This window comes from Rhipicephalus microplus, chromosome 5, assembly GCF_043290135.1.
Source record: "Rhipicephalus microplus isolate Deutch F79 chromosome 5, USDA_Rmic, whole genome shotgun sequence".
Taxonomy (NCBI): domain Eukaryota; kingdom Metazoa; phylum Arthropoda; class Arachnida; order Ixodida; family Ixodidae; genus Rhipicephalus; species Rhipicephalus microplus.
The window spans coordinates 149513105-149528594 of NC_134704.1; the positions used below are offsets into that span (position 1 = coordinate 149513105).

At 47.8% G+C, this 15490-nt stretch overlaps 1 protein-coding gene across 7 annotated transcripts in view; it reads left to right on the forward strand.

The window, feature by feature from the left end:
* LOC119174182 (uncharacterized) overlaps positions 1–15490 on the forward strand; it is a 177100-nt gene that overhangs the window by 60480 nt on the left and 101130 nt on the right. For all 7 annotated transcript variants that reach the window (XM_037425001.2, XM_075896042.1, XM_037425004.2 and 4 more), the window contains one exon: positions 12031–12274. In XM_037425001.2, coding sequence (XP_037280898.2) covers positions 12031–12274 — 244 coding nt within the window. The remainder of the gene's footprint in view (positions 1–12030; positions 12275–15490) is intronic.

The following is a 15490-nucleotide window of genomic DNA, read 5'->3' on the forward strand; positions in this document are numbered from 1 at the left end:
TAAGCACGCGGAAAACTATGCGCTTTGGGTTGAGCGGGAAACTATTCGAGATGACAATACATGAGTTTCGATTCTAAGACGACCCCCCAACATTGGATTGTCAAATTTGAAAAAAAGGGTCGTCTTACAATCGTGTAAATACGGTACATTATAGGAAGCACTTTTTTGATTGGGTCATTATTTCTCACTTTCATCATCATCATCATCAGCCTGACTACGTCCACTGCAGAACAAAGGCCTCTCCCACGTTCTGCCAGTCAACTCGGTCCTGTGCGTTCAATTGCCACGTTATACCAGCAAATCTTTATTCTCATCTGCCTACCTAATCATCCGTCTCCCCCTAACCCGATTGCATTCTCTAGGAATCCAGTTAGTCACTCTTAAGGGGGGAGGCTACCATCGGATACCAACTTTTTTGTTTATTGAGATATCTTAATGAAATTTTCAGGATAGACTTATAGCAAAAGCATTAGAAGAACTAAAAAATTTCGTCAAGTTATGTTCACTGGTTTTCAAGTTACAGAAGAATATCGGGGTAGTGCACATGGTTCTCTTATTCCAGGCCTGGAGAACTTTCAAAAGGTGCTGGAACTGTGAAATTAACTATGATGATTCCCAGATTGATACTCCAGGGGTTAACAGAGCCCTTTTTTTGAATTTCTTTGCTGAAAAGTTTTAGCAGACCATCAAACTTTGTGTTCGTGATTAGGATATTATCAATCAAATTTTGATTAAATATAATAAATAACACACACAATATATTGAAAAAATGGGCTTGTCACCCCCTCAGAAATTTATTCATGTACATAATAAAAAAAGACTTATGGAAATCCAATGAGTGGTTCCAGAGATATGGCTGGAATAAGCAGCCTCACTAGCCAAAAAAGTCATTTCGAGAAAACGACGTTTGAAAGTTTTGAGCACATAGGCAGTTCTAAAATGAACCTGCAGCGTAACTGGAGGTGTCATTTGGCACTCTCTTTCTTTGCCGCCTTTCCATCTTCTCTAGGGATCGCTTCTTAGCCTTTTTCAAGCGCAGAGAATCTTTCTCGGCTGCCTGTTGAATGGCCAGGTGGCCAGGTGTTAGCCCCACTGATGAAGCTAGCTCTTGGGTGGCCCTGTAGCAGCCAGCATTGTATCTTAGCACTGCATCATGCAGTGCTGTCTCCACAGCAATCAGTGACGCATGCTGCTCTTTGGGCATGAGGGACCACAGCACAGAGTGAAAGGTCTCTGATGCATTCTGCGTCTTTGCTCCCAGGCAGCGTTGCAGAAGAGAAGCCTGTGAGAGCCTCTCATAAATGAGTAGAAGTGCATCTGCAACATAGCGTGGCAGCTTGTACGAATGCTTCGGAGGTGGAACACCGGTAATCTTGCTGGCATTGTGACGACACCAGGAGTCTGCACCCTCTGGGCACAAGTCGTGGTGCGGCTCCTCATCCGTCGACGTCACATGGTGGTACGATGCCATTACTGCCCGCCGCATTGCAGCCACATTATCGGAATTGTTCCGTAGGGCCCAGCCATAATAATCTGTCAACTTGTCGATGAGGGCCTTTGTCAGCCTGCGCTTCCCTCCCAAAGCCTTGTCACTTTTCTGCACAAGGTTGCGAAGTGCAGTCCCCATCCTCTTCTGAACGTGGTTCAGGCATTCCTCTTTTGAAATGGGGACCAGTCCATAAACATTTTCTTGTACAAGGGCAGAGAAGGTGGCACTATCTCCATCAGACACGAGCGTTGTGTAACGGAGGTTGTGCTTCGACAGTGAGCGTGAAAAGAGGGTGATAGCTGCCTCAACCTCCATTCTTCCTGATTTAGAGTCGGTGTTTTTCTGGCACACATGATTCTCCAGCCAGCATGCATAGTCTGCGTCTCCAGGCTTTGGCCCTACTTGGCAACCAAGGCACTGATTAGACAGAACAACGGCGTCCAAGATAAGGCCCGTATGGTATTCGATAACTGCCCCGACTCCAATATGGGATGTGTGCCCACGCTTGTGCCATGTTCCATCATAACAAACTGTTATATCCCTGGTGAAATATTGATCCATTTCTTTGTAAGTGGCTTTTACAGCAGAAGCAGATTCTGCATAGAAATTTTCTATGCATTGTGTCTGCGGTTCCCTGAATTTCTTCAGGTGCTTCTGAAAGGTCTTGTGATGGAGGCCACGATGGGACACGTTCATCTCTGCCCAAAAGTCGTTGAGAGCTGTTTGTCCCTTGCCTATTTGTTTTGTTGCCATAATGGCTCTTACATTCACATCAAAGGCCTTTGTGTCATCCTGACGAGATGAACTCCATGAGCTTGAAACTACTCCACAATGCAAGCATACTAGCTCAAGCTTTGCAGCAAGTCCAAGTTGGGTGCCTCCTCGTACCTTCATCCCAATCGCGGTGCACCGGTGGCACGGGGTCCGAGATAGCAGGTCGTCTAGGGCATCCATTTGCACAAGGAAAAATTTTTCGCCTTCACTTGTAGCGGTGGCAGCTTCATGATCGCGCTCCATTGCCTGAAATTTCCGCTCCGTCGCTGGCATAGCCCCCAAGTTCTCTTTGCACAGCAGCGCGTTGTTGATCCGCCGCCTCTTTCTCCTCGCACGTCAGGAAACTTGTTCGCAAATGCACAGTTGACGACGCGATCGCTCTCGAGGCCGATGAAAGAGAAGATGCGGAAGCCACTGTCGATGAGCACGAGACACCAGGCGCACTTGTAACGACAAATTCTTGCACCGGCGGAGCAGGAGTCCCGTTGCTAGGCGCGTCGATGCGACCACTCTCTTGCGTAGATGAAGCAGAAGCTGCCCCACAGGTACCGTCGGCGCGATCACCGTCGGCGCACGTGCGAGCGGAGAGCCTCGCCGCGCGGACAAGCTTCATAGCTCGCTTCCTTGCACCGAACGATTGTAGCATCTTCTTTTTCGTTGGCCGCATCGTGAGCGAACACAACAACGGTCTCGTATAGACGGTTGAAAATCGTTTCGTAAAGACGGTTGAAAATCGTTTCGAAGACTGTTGAAACGTGGAAAGTATGCGAACGGCTGCAACGATACACGGAAGCGAGCGGAACACAAAGACGCCGGACGGAGGAGCAGCAGACGAGCGGCCGCATCGGCCGCATTATGCGCAAGAGCGCTACGTCATCGCGCGCAGCAGCCAATGGCAGTCGCGGGCTCCCCCGCGTCCTTGGGGAGCGCGCGCTTCGCCCAATCCCAGCTGCGCGCCTCAGCCGTGGGAAACTTGAAAGCTCTCGCGAGCCCTCCAATCATGAGCGGCTTGCTCCTCTCCTGCGCTGCCGCCGGCGACGCAGGTGGCGGGGAAAGAAAGAGCAAGAATTCACAAACAAAACAACACCAAAATGGCGGCGCTCCGTCGAGCGGTCGAGAAACTGCGATCACGCCAAGTTGGGGTATTTTGAGCGCTCGCGCGCCGCTCGAGGGCCGCCGCGGCATGTTCTAAACTTTATTTCAAATGGTTTCGCGACGAATTAGGCGTTGATATTTACAGAAAAGGTAGTTTATGACACATACTGCCCGAATATGTGGTTTGCCGAAAATCGACTTTTTCGCGATTTTTCGGTTTTCAAAGGCCGCGTCCCCCCTTAATGACCAGCGGTTATCTGTCTACGTGCTACATGCCCGGCCCATGTCCATTTCCTCTTCTTGATTTCAACTATGATATCCTTAGCCCCGGTTTGTTCCCTAATCCACTCTGCTCTCTTCTTGTCTCTTAAGGTTACACCTACCATTTTTCTTTCCATTGCTCGCTGCGTCGTCCTCATTTAAGCTGAACCCTCTTTGTAAGTCTCCAGGTTTCTGCTCCGTAGCTAAGTACCGGCAAGATACAGCTGTTATATACCTTCCTCTTGAGGGATAGTGGCAATCTACCTGTCATAATTTGAAAGTGCTTGCCGAAAGTGCTCCACCCCATTCTTATACTTCTAGTTACTTCAATCTCGTGGTTCGGCTCTGCGGTTATTACCTGCCCTAAGTAGACATAGTCTTTTACAACTTCAAGTGCACTATTACCTATCTCGAAGCGCTGCTCCTTTCCGAGGTTGTTGTACATTACTATCATTTTCTGCAGATAAATTTTAAGACCCACCTTTCTGCTCTCCTTGTCTAACTCCGTAATCACGAGTTGCAATTTGTCTCCTGAGTTACTCAGCAATGCAGGTCTGCGTTGCATGCCTTGCACTTTGCAAATGCCAACAAATCGCTGTTCGCTGTGTCCAATTCTATAATTGTGATGGGGTTCCATCAGGCGGCCGAGCTGCTTCGTTGGCACCGTCACCCACGAATGCGCGTTTCCGCTCCGTCGCTGCAGCCGACGACGACTCCGATAACTTATCTTCGGCTTTCACTCGCTCCTCTTCCAAGTCAGATTGCTGCCGATAGATAGTATCTAGGCGCACGCGACCGCTGCTCAAAGAGTCCGCGACTGACACTTTGCACAGGCTCCGTGACAACTGATGCGGTAGCTGGGCCTTCCGTGGTGGCATCGACGGCTTCGCCATGGGACGTGGAGAGTGTAGCGTCTCTGAGGTTTTGCGGTATCACGGAGAGCTTCTTGAAATTCGTGATTAGCGTCCATCGCACCTTTTTCTCACCAAACTTGTGCCGCGTGTCGAATTTGCGCTCAGTATTTGACATCGTGAAACTTCTCCGCTAACACTGAGGCAAAATGGCGCGCGCTCGATACCCGGAGCAGACGAAGCCAGGAGCCCCCACCAATAGGGAGGCAAGCTCAAGTCACGTGCGCGAAGTAGCAAATAGGAAGGCGCTGTGATACTTCTTTTGGCCGCACATTTTCTAAGCTGCCAATGGTTGAGTTGGACCCGTTCTGGAAGGAATTTGAAGGCGAAAGATGGCTCTCTCAAATGAGACCAAGCGGGCCGCACTGGCACACATGAAAGGGCAGGGGCGCGTCATGAAAAATGTGTGATTTCAACGTCAATTTCGGCTCAGGTTTAGCTATAAAGCGCCGTATAAAGGGTCTTGGCAGCTAAAATTATGATGATATAGGCATCGAATTCACGGTATAAGTGCACTAGCAGCTGTAGATGTCAAAAACGCAATAAAAAGAACGAGTTTTTTCGCGATTTTTCGGTCTCCACAATCTGTGTCCTCCTTTAACCGAGGGTACGAATTATGGCAAGTACCAACAAAACACTTCCAAAATCTTCCCTACATCATCAGACTTTTATTTATTAAAAAAAGTTTGTGATTGCGGTTTGCTTCATAGACGCAATGTGCGACAAAGTCACAATTTTGCAAAGTTCCTGCAAATGGCTTAGTCGGCGCATGCTGTCCGAGGAAAGCATGCGTATGTCCTCTAAAACGGCCAACGCTTGCGCAGCCTTCGTCATAGTGTGGCGTCGACGCTTGTCAGCATCACTTACATCTTCGTCAGCCGATTCCCTGTCGCCGTTCAAGACTTCGGCGACGATATCGTTGTCAATCACTGTGCTGGCCACAGCAACATCGCTGTCAATTGTGAAGTAATCGCCCAGGGGCACATGAGCTGTCATGATGCTTACATAGCGGCCATCTTGCTTTTCGTTGGTTTCCTCATTGGCCACCCCCCTAGGATCAGCAACGTCGTGCACAAAGCCACTATGCCTAAAGCAGTTTGCGACAATTCAGGCAGTGTGTTGTTCCACACGTGTGTCAGCATGTGGATTGCGCTTACTTCGTACAGTGAAACCCCATTAATAGTATCTGCCGGGGATGGCAGCATAACTACGCACTAAACGTACTATGCATTAACCACCAGCTACAAATTTGCATCCCCTGGCATGCGCCATCGCCGCCAACAAAAGTAGAAACGCGGTGCCGCGGGAAATATTGCTGAAGTGCCCACCGCAAAGCCATTTCTTTCTTTTTGCCAAGGTACAGAAAAGTTTCTGATTCTCGAATAACCGCTCAATAGCACGCGATTGAAACGTCGGTGAGCATTTCGAAACCACCGCGGGATTCGGGATATGCAGCGTGGTACAGCAACAGAACCATGGAGGAAGAAAACAACTTTCCTTTCTGCGTGGTCAGGACGGACACAATCTGCTTTCCTAGATACAGTTGTTCCACAGTCTGCTTTTATGCAAAAACTGTTGCAGTTTTCTTTTTCAAAACACTGTACAGTAGCAGAGAGCCAAATCGTTTACTGCATTGCTAGTTGCGTGCAGCGCTTTGCTTACTCTGCTCACACTGTGACTGCCGATCCGCTTGCTGCATTGATTTGGCGAGTAGCCTGCTGGGTTAACACGGGCGCTGAAGAGCTTTCCGCAAGCCATGTGTTCTCCGCGATGCTCTAGCAGTCCTGGCAGCGGACGAAGGCGCATTTCGGCTGTCACTAAATAAAAGTGTGCAGCATAGTAACAGAAGCGCTACGCCCGCTGTACAGTGCGCGTGTTGGCATAATACAGCGGAGTTTCTCGGTGCCCGCGATCCGCAACGCTAAACTTCGTGGCGGCGAGCTGCTTGCATTTCTATAAAGTGGCGCGTGCTTGAACACAGTCCCGCAAAACGAAGCGGTAGCGATCGGCGGCCCAGCACGTTCAAGTAGCCGCCCACTAAAAGCCTGCAGTAGGCCTAAAGTGGCGCTACGCCACACGCGTGCCTGAGGCATGGCCTGAGGAGATAACCGTGGATGCTTACTGTGATAAGGCTTTTTGCTGGCGATAAGTCATACGGGCGCGTTTGTCCGTGGTCACCACTTCACCATCATTTTTTCCCCGATGGTTACTTGCGGCATCACCGCTGCAATCGCACGGAACTCGTAATAACCTATTGGCTGATCTTCGCACTTATCAACATGATGGAAAACAGTTCACGGCACATTGTGGCGTCTGCAAGTTCAGCGGAGCAGTAAAATTTTGTCGCACAAAATGTTATCGCGGTGCGCAGTGTACGCACTAACCGAAAGGCATAGGCCGAACACTACAGCTTAAGCGGCCCGCAAATGCATTATCCTCTATGAGACTCGGTTGGGGATTCGTCGCTACTACGTTTTAACCGTTAGTACACTTAAAGTTGGTACGCACTAATGAGGCTTGACTGTACTGCTTGCCTCACTCCATGTAGAGCAACATCCGTTCTAGTACCTGCCGTCGATAGCGGCTTTTCACGAACTGTATCATTCCCTGGTTCATCGGCTGCAGGGAAGCCATTGTGTTCGAAGGCAGGTATAGCAGTTCAATGTTCTCGAGCCTGGACACCTTCGTGTGCGCACTACAGTTGCCTAGCACGAACACCACCTTCCGAGCTTTGGCCGCGAAGCGGCAGTCGAGCTGGCGCAGCCAGGCTTGAAAGAGTTCGGCAGTCATCCAAGCCTTTATGTTGAACCGGTAGTCGACAGGCAGCTGCTTAATATTCTTAAAACATATTGACTTCGCAGCCTTCCCGATCACAAGCAGCGGCAGCCGCGCTGGGCCGGTCATGTTAGCAGCCAGAAAAACTGTCACGCGCTCTTTACTTCGTTTTCCACTGATGCACGGGTCCCCCTTAAACGCGATTATCTTGTCAGGCAGAGCCTTATAGAACAGCGCTGTCTCATCAGCGTTGAAAATGTCGCATGGCTCGTACATAGAAAGGCGCGCAGATAGTCTAGACCGCCAGTCCTGCACAACACTTTCGTCAACCGTACCTCTTTCATCACACACCTTGCGGAACACCAGCCTGTGTCGCTTCTTGAAGAGGTCGCACCGGCCTTTCGGCGCATTGACGGAGTCGATGGTCATGGTTACCGCTGACACCCTCTGTAAATTTGTTCGCGCCGTGTGGCGCACATGTGTCGCCCCAAGGCCGCATTTCGGGTGACGCCCACCGGGTGATAGGTGGCGTTGTGTTCGCGTTGAGTACCACTGTTGGTAGAGTGGTAGCGCCGGCGGTGACCCCTGGCGGAAGGCAGGCCTTGGTGGCAGTTGAGAGTTGAGGGAGCTCTTCTGCGCGTGGCGGCTGCTGCGAACGGTTGTCTCTCGAGGTGGGTCTGCCGTGGACGGCACAGCGGGCCGCGTGCGGTAGGCCCACGTGATAGGTCAAACGTTGGCGACGCCACCTTGGGTGTGTTACTGTGTTTGTCATGTTATCGTATGTTTTGTCGTGTTATTGTGTAAGGATGTCCTAGTGGGTTGATCACAATTGATGTATCATTCGGCGGACGATATCGTCGTTGTAAATTAGTTAAATAAGTGTATGTTGTTTGGTTTGTACCGTCCGCGGCTGCTGTGTCCGTTCACTCCAAGAGTGTGGCGAGTCAAGAGAGTGTGGCGAGTGTGTCGAGACCCCACAAATGGCACAGAGAAATGGCCACTGCTCGTTATTGACAGAAGCAAGAATCCCCGCTGTTTCAAGGGGAATCCCAGGCTGCCAGTAAGCTACATCGTGAACTTGAAGTCGTGGATGACGCGGGCTATATTTAGCAGCTGGCTCCAGTCCTTCGATGCCGACATGCGGAAGACAAACAGGTCAGTCTGCCTTCTTCTCGACAACTGTAGCGCCCATCACGTCGACGTGCAGCTCGGAAACGTGCGCCTCGTGTTTTTCCCACCAAACTGCACTTCGGTGCTGCAGCCTCTCAATCAGGGAGTTATTCGCAGCATGAAGTTGCCTTACAGAGAGAGGCCGATTGAGCGTTTGCTGCTGAATATACATATGAAACGCCCATTGACCTGGACTTGTTCATGGCGCTAGAGATGATCGCTGCCACATGGATTGCGACGAGTCTAGCCGTGATAATGAATCGCTTCACCCACGCCGGCCTTGTCACTCCGCAGGCATCATGCACTGATCCGGCAGAACCGGAAGAAGGTCCGCCTGTAGGCGCACTTGATGACGGTACTGGTAATAGCGCAGTGCCACTGTCACTGATCAGTGCATGGGGCGAACTTTGTGCCGTGGCAAAACAGATTCCCAATGGCCCCAGCGTCCATGATTTCGGTTGCGCGGACGAAGGCGTCGTCATGCACGACGAAGTGACTGATGAAGCCATCGTCAGTAGCGTGTGCGAGGTGGCCGATCCCTATGAGCAACGACCGGAGCATCCAGAGAAAACAACAAGTCCGCAGGATGTGCTGAATGCCTTCAACACAATTCGCATGTTTTTGGTGAGCACGACGACGACAGCAGCCGTCGAGAGGCATGAAATTGCTGCATGGTAAGACCCGCCAAAGTAAACTTACTGCCTTGTGGAAATAAAATGTTCTTTTTTTGTAAATTTCATGTTTTTTCCTGCCGCATTTTCACGCCAACGAAATTCCCGCAAGAGCAAAATTATGTGCTTTCCCCGCCGATTTCGTTATTGCGGGTTTCAACTGTACTCTCATAATCCTCGCACTTCTTTTGGCGGAAAAGCGATGCAAAGTTGAGGGGTGCGAGAATTACGCGGGGAAAACTTTCCACGAAAACGTACAGAGTGAAAAAGAAAACCGAAGTGGCCGCAAGCCGGGATTCTCACCCCAGCAACTAAGAGCAAGCTTTGAGAAGTACTAATTAAGACTTACCTCAACAATAAAAGCACAGGTTCAACACAAGGCACGATTTATTTTAGACACAAAAGGCGCAATCAAATAGTCGAGAATTAGAATACAGTGTGCGAACCTTGTGGGCGTAGCGGTAGTGTTCGTTGCTCAACAGGAGTCTGCAAAAGGTAAGCGAAGGACGTCAGTATTAGGCTGATGGCCATTTAACAGAACCGTCCGCAGTTGCCTTCTGAATAAATAAAGTTCACCATCAATCCTAGTCGTAAGAACACGGAACGCCCAACACGTCTTGGTGGCTTTCAGCTGCCGTCACCAGTAGCGAACACAAAATTCGTCCACTCCGAAAGGCCTACCGGCTGCCCTGTTGTTGTTGATCATTGCACGATCAATCACTTTCAACTTCAATGCAGCCGTGTAGCTTTTGCATCGCTTAATAACGTAACAAGATTACAGACACAACATACAAATCACGCCGCAACGCGCACTTGTCACTTTGGATTGGATTGGATTGAATTTGGGTGCAATGATAGTACACTCTATGCTTAGGAGATGGCGCCAGGCAGCGCACGCTATCATCAGTGGCTGGAATGAGCAGACGACATTATTGTGGCAATTTTCATGGGTGCGATAATTACTCGAGGAAAAAAAGAAATCGTATTTTTGTCGGGCATGTCGGGGTTGTGAGAATTATGCGAGTGTGAGGATGACGCGAGTAAATACGGTAGATATTTTTAAAACAGGAATTTTTAGATCGGCGTTTGTCTCCTTCCATCGGTGGGATGCATGCCCACAACTCTGGTCATTGGAGGCGATGACAATTGTACTGCCGGTGAAAGTCAAAAACTAAAACCACATGTGGTTTTTGCAGGCATGATAAGGTTTTGTCAAATATTAAAACAAATACTTTATTAGTCGCTGAAGGCTCACAAACATCTTTTGTTGTTCTTATGAGGAGCAGTAGACGCAGTGCTCGCGTTTCTGTCCTGTTGCAGGTATGCGAATGCAGCGCTAACGAGCGCCTGAGAAAAGATGCTAAAATTACTCTCTGGCGCAACCTAAAGCCGCCTCAAGTGCGTAAAATACAATTTCAAGTTGTACATGTTTGTTTGTATGCAAAATAAGTCAAGTTGCAGGGATTTCTTGTTCTACCAGTAGATTGACCACATCGTTGTTTGGATGACGCTAGTGATCATTTTTTGTCGACTTTCAGTATAAAAGTAAAATTATAATTACTTTTTATGGGACAAAAGCATGCTCGTTGCAGCCAATGTAATGAACGATTTTCTCATTTGCGCCACAATCTGAAATTTTTTTCCAAGCAGTAGACAGTTCTTTTAAATCTGCTGCTTTCATTTCCAGCTCTGGATATGCTGCAGTCTAGTCCCAAATTTTTCCCCCGATTGCTGCTTGTTGTAGTGTGATCCCTCCACATCTTCCAGTAGTGAATGCCTTTCTCAGACGCTACAAACTCTCAGTGTGCTGTCAAATCTTCATGTGTCCTGGTGAACTGCACTCTTTTGCTATTTTCTTGAGTGCTGTGGTCAACTGTGATCAGATTCTATTTATTTTCTCATAAGAGTAGAAACGAGGCTGCTCAGAGTCGTATTGATTCAGAAGAAGACCAATGAAAGCACTAAATGGGGCTGCTGCCCCTTGTGGCATCAGGCTGGTAAATAAACGCTCAGTAATTTGATCCTCTTTATTGTGAAAAATCGGATAATTCAGACTTGTTGTCTGGTTCTGGCAAATGTATGCACTGTTTAACAGCATTAACTCAGTTACGTTTCTCCACTACCGCCCCATTATTTTGGATGCTCTTCAGATCCCCCAATAGCCACCAATGCATGACGCCCGAATGTGGGCCAACTGTATTTGGCTGTCTAACAAGTGTTATTACAGTGCAACTTCGATTAGACGTCCCCCAGTTTCACGACGAATCGGTTCGGGCCCGGCAAAATCCCCACAGAAATAATGTATTAAAAACCTTGGTTACACAATGCAGCTTTACGACGACATTAAGATTCCAGTCGAAAGGAAAAAAAAAAACACCTTGAATGAAATGTTGACCTAATATTCGCGAGGGCAAAGTATGAACTTGCGTTCTAGCTTGACGATTAGAAAAGTAGAGTCTTCTTGGAATCGAAAGTTCATTCTACTAGAAGTTCATGAACTTCTACATATGCCTGGATCATGTGCATATTTATGCAGGTCGTTAAGTTTAAAATAAAGATTTGCTCGCACTTCCTTCAACTAAGTAACGCGGTCATTAGCTGCCGCTGGCTAGAAGAAATTAATCTACCATTCTAGCAGAGGCACAAGGTCATGTCGTGAGCTTATTCAGCCATTCTGTACCCATATTTTGGGTAAGGCTCGGTGTGACTGCCTCTCTTGTTTTTCGATTATACGACGCTTAGATTATGCGGCGGTTTTGGATGGTCCTCTGAAAGTCGTATAATCAGAGTACCACTGTAGTTCTAAAACCTTTTTCCTGGCGTTTTGCCACTCTCGCAATGGCGGATTCTATGCACCACGTCTTAACTGGTGCGTTGGTGTTAGCGGGTGCAGGAGACGCCACCAGAAAGCCCACGCGGCGATGGCCGAGGTGCAGTGGTGGTGGTCACGTCGACGCACTCGGATGTTCCTCGAAGCTTTGGCGGGAGCAACTCCGCTGCACCAACGAATTCGGAGATGCGCTTCAGCTGTCGCAGCATCCGCATTGGTTCCTACAAGGCCGCACCGGGTGAACACTGGGTCACAGTCTCGAATCGAGGCATCAGTTTCACGATCCAGACACCGAGAGGTATGTCAGACAAGTTTCTTCGTTGCTCACATTTTCTTTCTAAGGTCTGTGACTTGTAGCTTTTCTGGCATGAATACAACAACAAAAAAAATGTCACCTGTAGTCAGATAAAGCTTGAAAAATTTGGAGAGGCCCCATGCGGTCCACCGAAGCATGGTAGATGATCACCGCCATGCATTAAAAAATGGTTGCTCTGTTTTGAGCTCCGCAATGCTCACGGAAAGCAAGGTCATTGGTCGTAGTGAGCTGCGATGCTTGCGATCCCATTAAAGTTGCCGTTCTTCAATGGGGCAAACGCCGCGGCGCCGTCCCTCTTTTTTTTTTTTTTTTTTTTTGTGTGTGTGTGTGTGTGTCCTCAGTCTTTCAGCACAGTTGCCATGGAGTGGCGAGATGCCAGTAAAGCGGCATGAGCACAAATACAGTACCCTGCTGCAGTAAATACCGCAGATGTCGTCATGCTAAAGTGGACAAAGCGCACATTAAGGCACTAGCCGTCCAGTTTGTGACATAAGTCAGGAATGTGAGGACTTGGTGCACACATAGGTGCATCTTTGAGAAGAAAATTTCATAGTGTTCCAACGTTCTATCCAACTACACAAATCAGGGGAGCTAACCTCTTCTTTTTTTTATTTATTTACTTCTTGTTAGAGAAGCCATATGGGAGGTCTAAGAAAATTCTTTTGACATTCCCGATCTTGCATTAAGTATTGCTAGTGCTAAGGTGCTGATTTCGCTAGCAAAGAGGGGATGCTAAGTGTGTCTATCAACCTGGAATTGTTGGGGAAAGTCTACATGTCTGGTAATAGTGTTGAAAATTTTTTTAAACCTAGCATGGTTGTGGGAGCTGGTGGCAGTCTGGGCAACTTTCTTGGAAACAATCTTGACCTTTTATTAAAGCTTATGAAGCCACTTTGACTGCAGCCACAAGAAACGGGTAAGCAGAAGCACACACACACACAAAGGAGGGGGGGGGGGGGAACAGTGCATCACTGTTGCTTGTACTGATGACAATTCACTGTCGAAGCATTTTGTTGCTCAGGGCAATAAATTTATGCTTATTTGCCTTGGTCAGGATCTCTGCTTGGCTTGAAGGCATTCTGGTTAGGCCTGAAGCACTATAATAAGCAGGGGCTCACCCTGTCAAGTAACACTTTTTTTACTGGCCTTAAAAAGGCATGCATATGTCCTCAGCTCAGCACTCGCTTTACGCAAGTGCTGGGCCTTTTCATCTTTTTTTTTTTTTTAAGCACTATACAGGGCAAGTTTTCAGTACACAGACTGGCAGTTTTCCAAACAGGCATACCGTCATAAAGCACACTAAGAGCCACCTATACTCGACGAAAACTTTCTGTGGCAGCACAGCCAAGGCTTCAAAGCCCTTGCAGCCCTTTTTTACTATGCTTCTGCATGTAGTCCGCGAGTGCTAACTTTTGCATACTGCCTACAATAATGGAAAATATAAAAAGTAAAGATGTAAATGGTATGTTTCATATTGTTTGCATTATTATCAGAAAGGATATCACATGCAGGTTTTTTGTTCTTTGCTGTTTTAGTTTTCTGGTTTTCTGGTGCCATTTCACCTTTTTCCTGCCCTGGTAAGCAGCGATGGCCTCACTCGGCTGCAGCAAGTTCACATCAAACTTTGTGAGCGAGCATGAGTGCGTGTTCATTAGGTGATCTGTATTCATCGAGCAGGGGGAAACGAAGACAGTGGTGCGTCGTGAAATATTTTGTTTACCGCATATGCAATTGCCGAGAATTTGTGCACGAGTGATATCAAGGAAAGCAGAACTCTAATCGCTATAGCCACCTCGAAAGTGACACCGGCGACTTGCCAGTCTTCAGCAACACCAGCGCTGCTTGGAAGAATAAGTGAGATTTGAAACCGTACGTAAAACAAATGACCCTTTTCCTAAATAGCGTTGCATACGTGGTTGGTTTTTCGGCTGCCTGATGTTGTTGATACAATAACGTTGAAGATCACGCACCGTAACACCGCTCCCGTCGGCCTATATGGAGGGAGTGGTTCTTTGTGCTTTGCCTGGGTAACAGACGCATTCATGTGTATTACCCTGTTGACTGTGCAAAAGCAGCGTTCTTGGTTGTTGACTGTGCAAAAGCAGCGTTCTTGGTCGAGTAAAGAATGCGTTTCACCCACTTAGATTTATGAGGGAAAGTCAAACGCTCGCTCGTGAACGATCAGTGCCATGATTTTTGTGCTTCATCATTCCCTGTGCGTCCACTAAAAAAAAGTAACGTGAGCATCTCCAGAGAGTTCTTGCGTCTCTAAAAGGAGGAAAACAATGATGCCAACCAAGTAGGCACTGAAATTCAGGAAATGGTGTCTTGACTTTGCGTTGTTCCAATCGCCCAGTACCTGCTCGGCCAGACTTTTTTTTTTCTGAAATAGATCTTCAAAGAAGCTTCGTGTTCTTTCTCATTAAAAAAGAACATTTTATTTATTTCCTCCCAGATAAATGTAAGATTCAATGCGTGGTGGTCGTGCGAAAACGTACACGTTGGATGCACTTGCGGAACCCAAACCCAGATCGCACCAAAACGGATTACTTGGCGTAGTAACACCTGTGCAGAAGCTCCGCCCCCGTAGCTTTGGCTGTGCTGCTACAGAAAGTTGTTGCCGAGTATAGAAAAACTTGAAGAAGTAATTTGGTACAATTAAGTTGGTTGGTACTGTGGGAAAGGAAGAAAACTTGAGGCGTATTGCTCTTCCAACTGCTTAACTACTGTGGTGTATCGTATTTACTGACATAATCCCCGCACTTTCTTTCGTGGAAAACCAAAGAAAAGTGGCTGCCGTTGGCCTGCTCTCAGCGTCGAAAACTTAGCTAAGTAAGCCACTTCACTGGTTTGTAGGTTAATAGATGGCTGGCTGACGCACGTGGAAGCATTTTTCCAGATATGGAAGGCTTCTATTATTCCAATATTTCTGGAAAAGCACGCAAGTATTGCTGAGCTCTGGAATGCACCCACAATCTTGACAGTGCCGCGCAAGGTGTGAATATGGGGCGCTCATTCAACCTACAGTAAAATCTCTGTAGAAGGAACACCAATTTAACGAACTTTTAAAAAAATCCCGCACCGACAGCTAGTAGTTTTAATGTGAAATCATTTCACTACTATGTATTTCAGAATACCAAACTTTTCAGAATAACGAGCGCTAATATTAGTTCCAAGTTATATTAACAACAACACCTC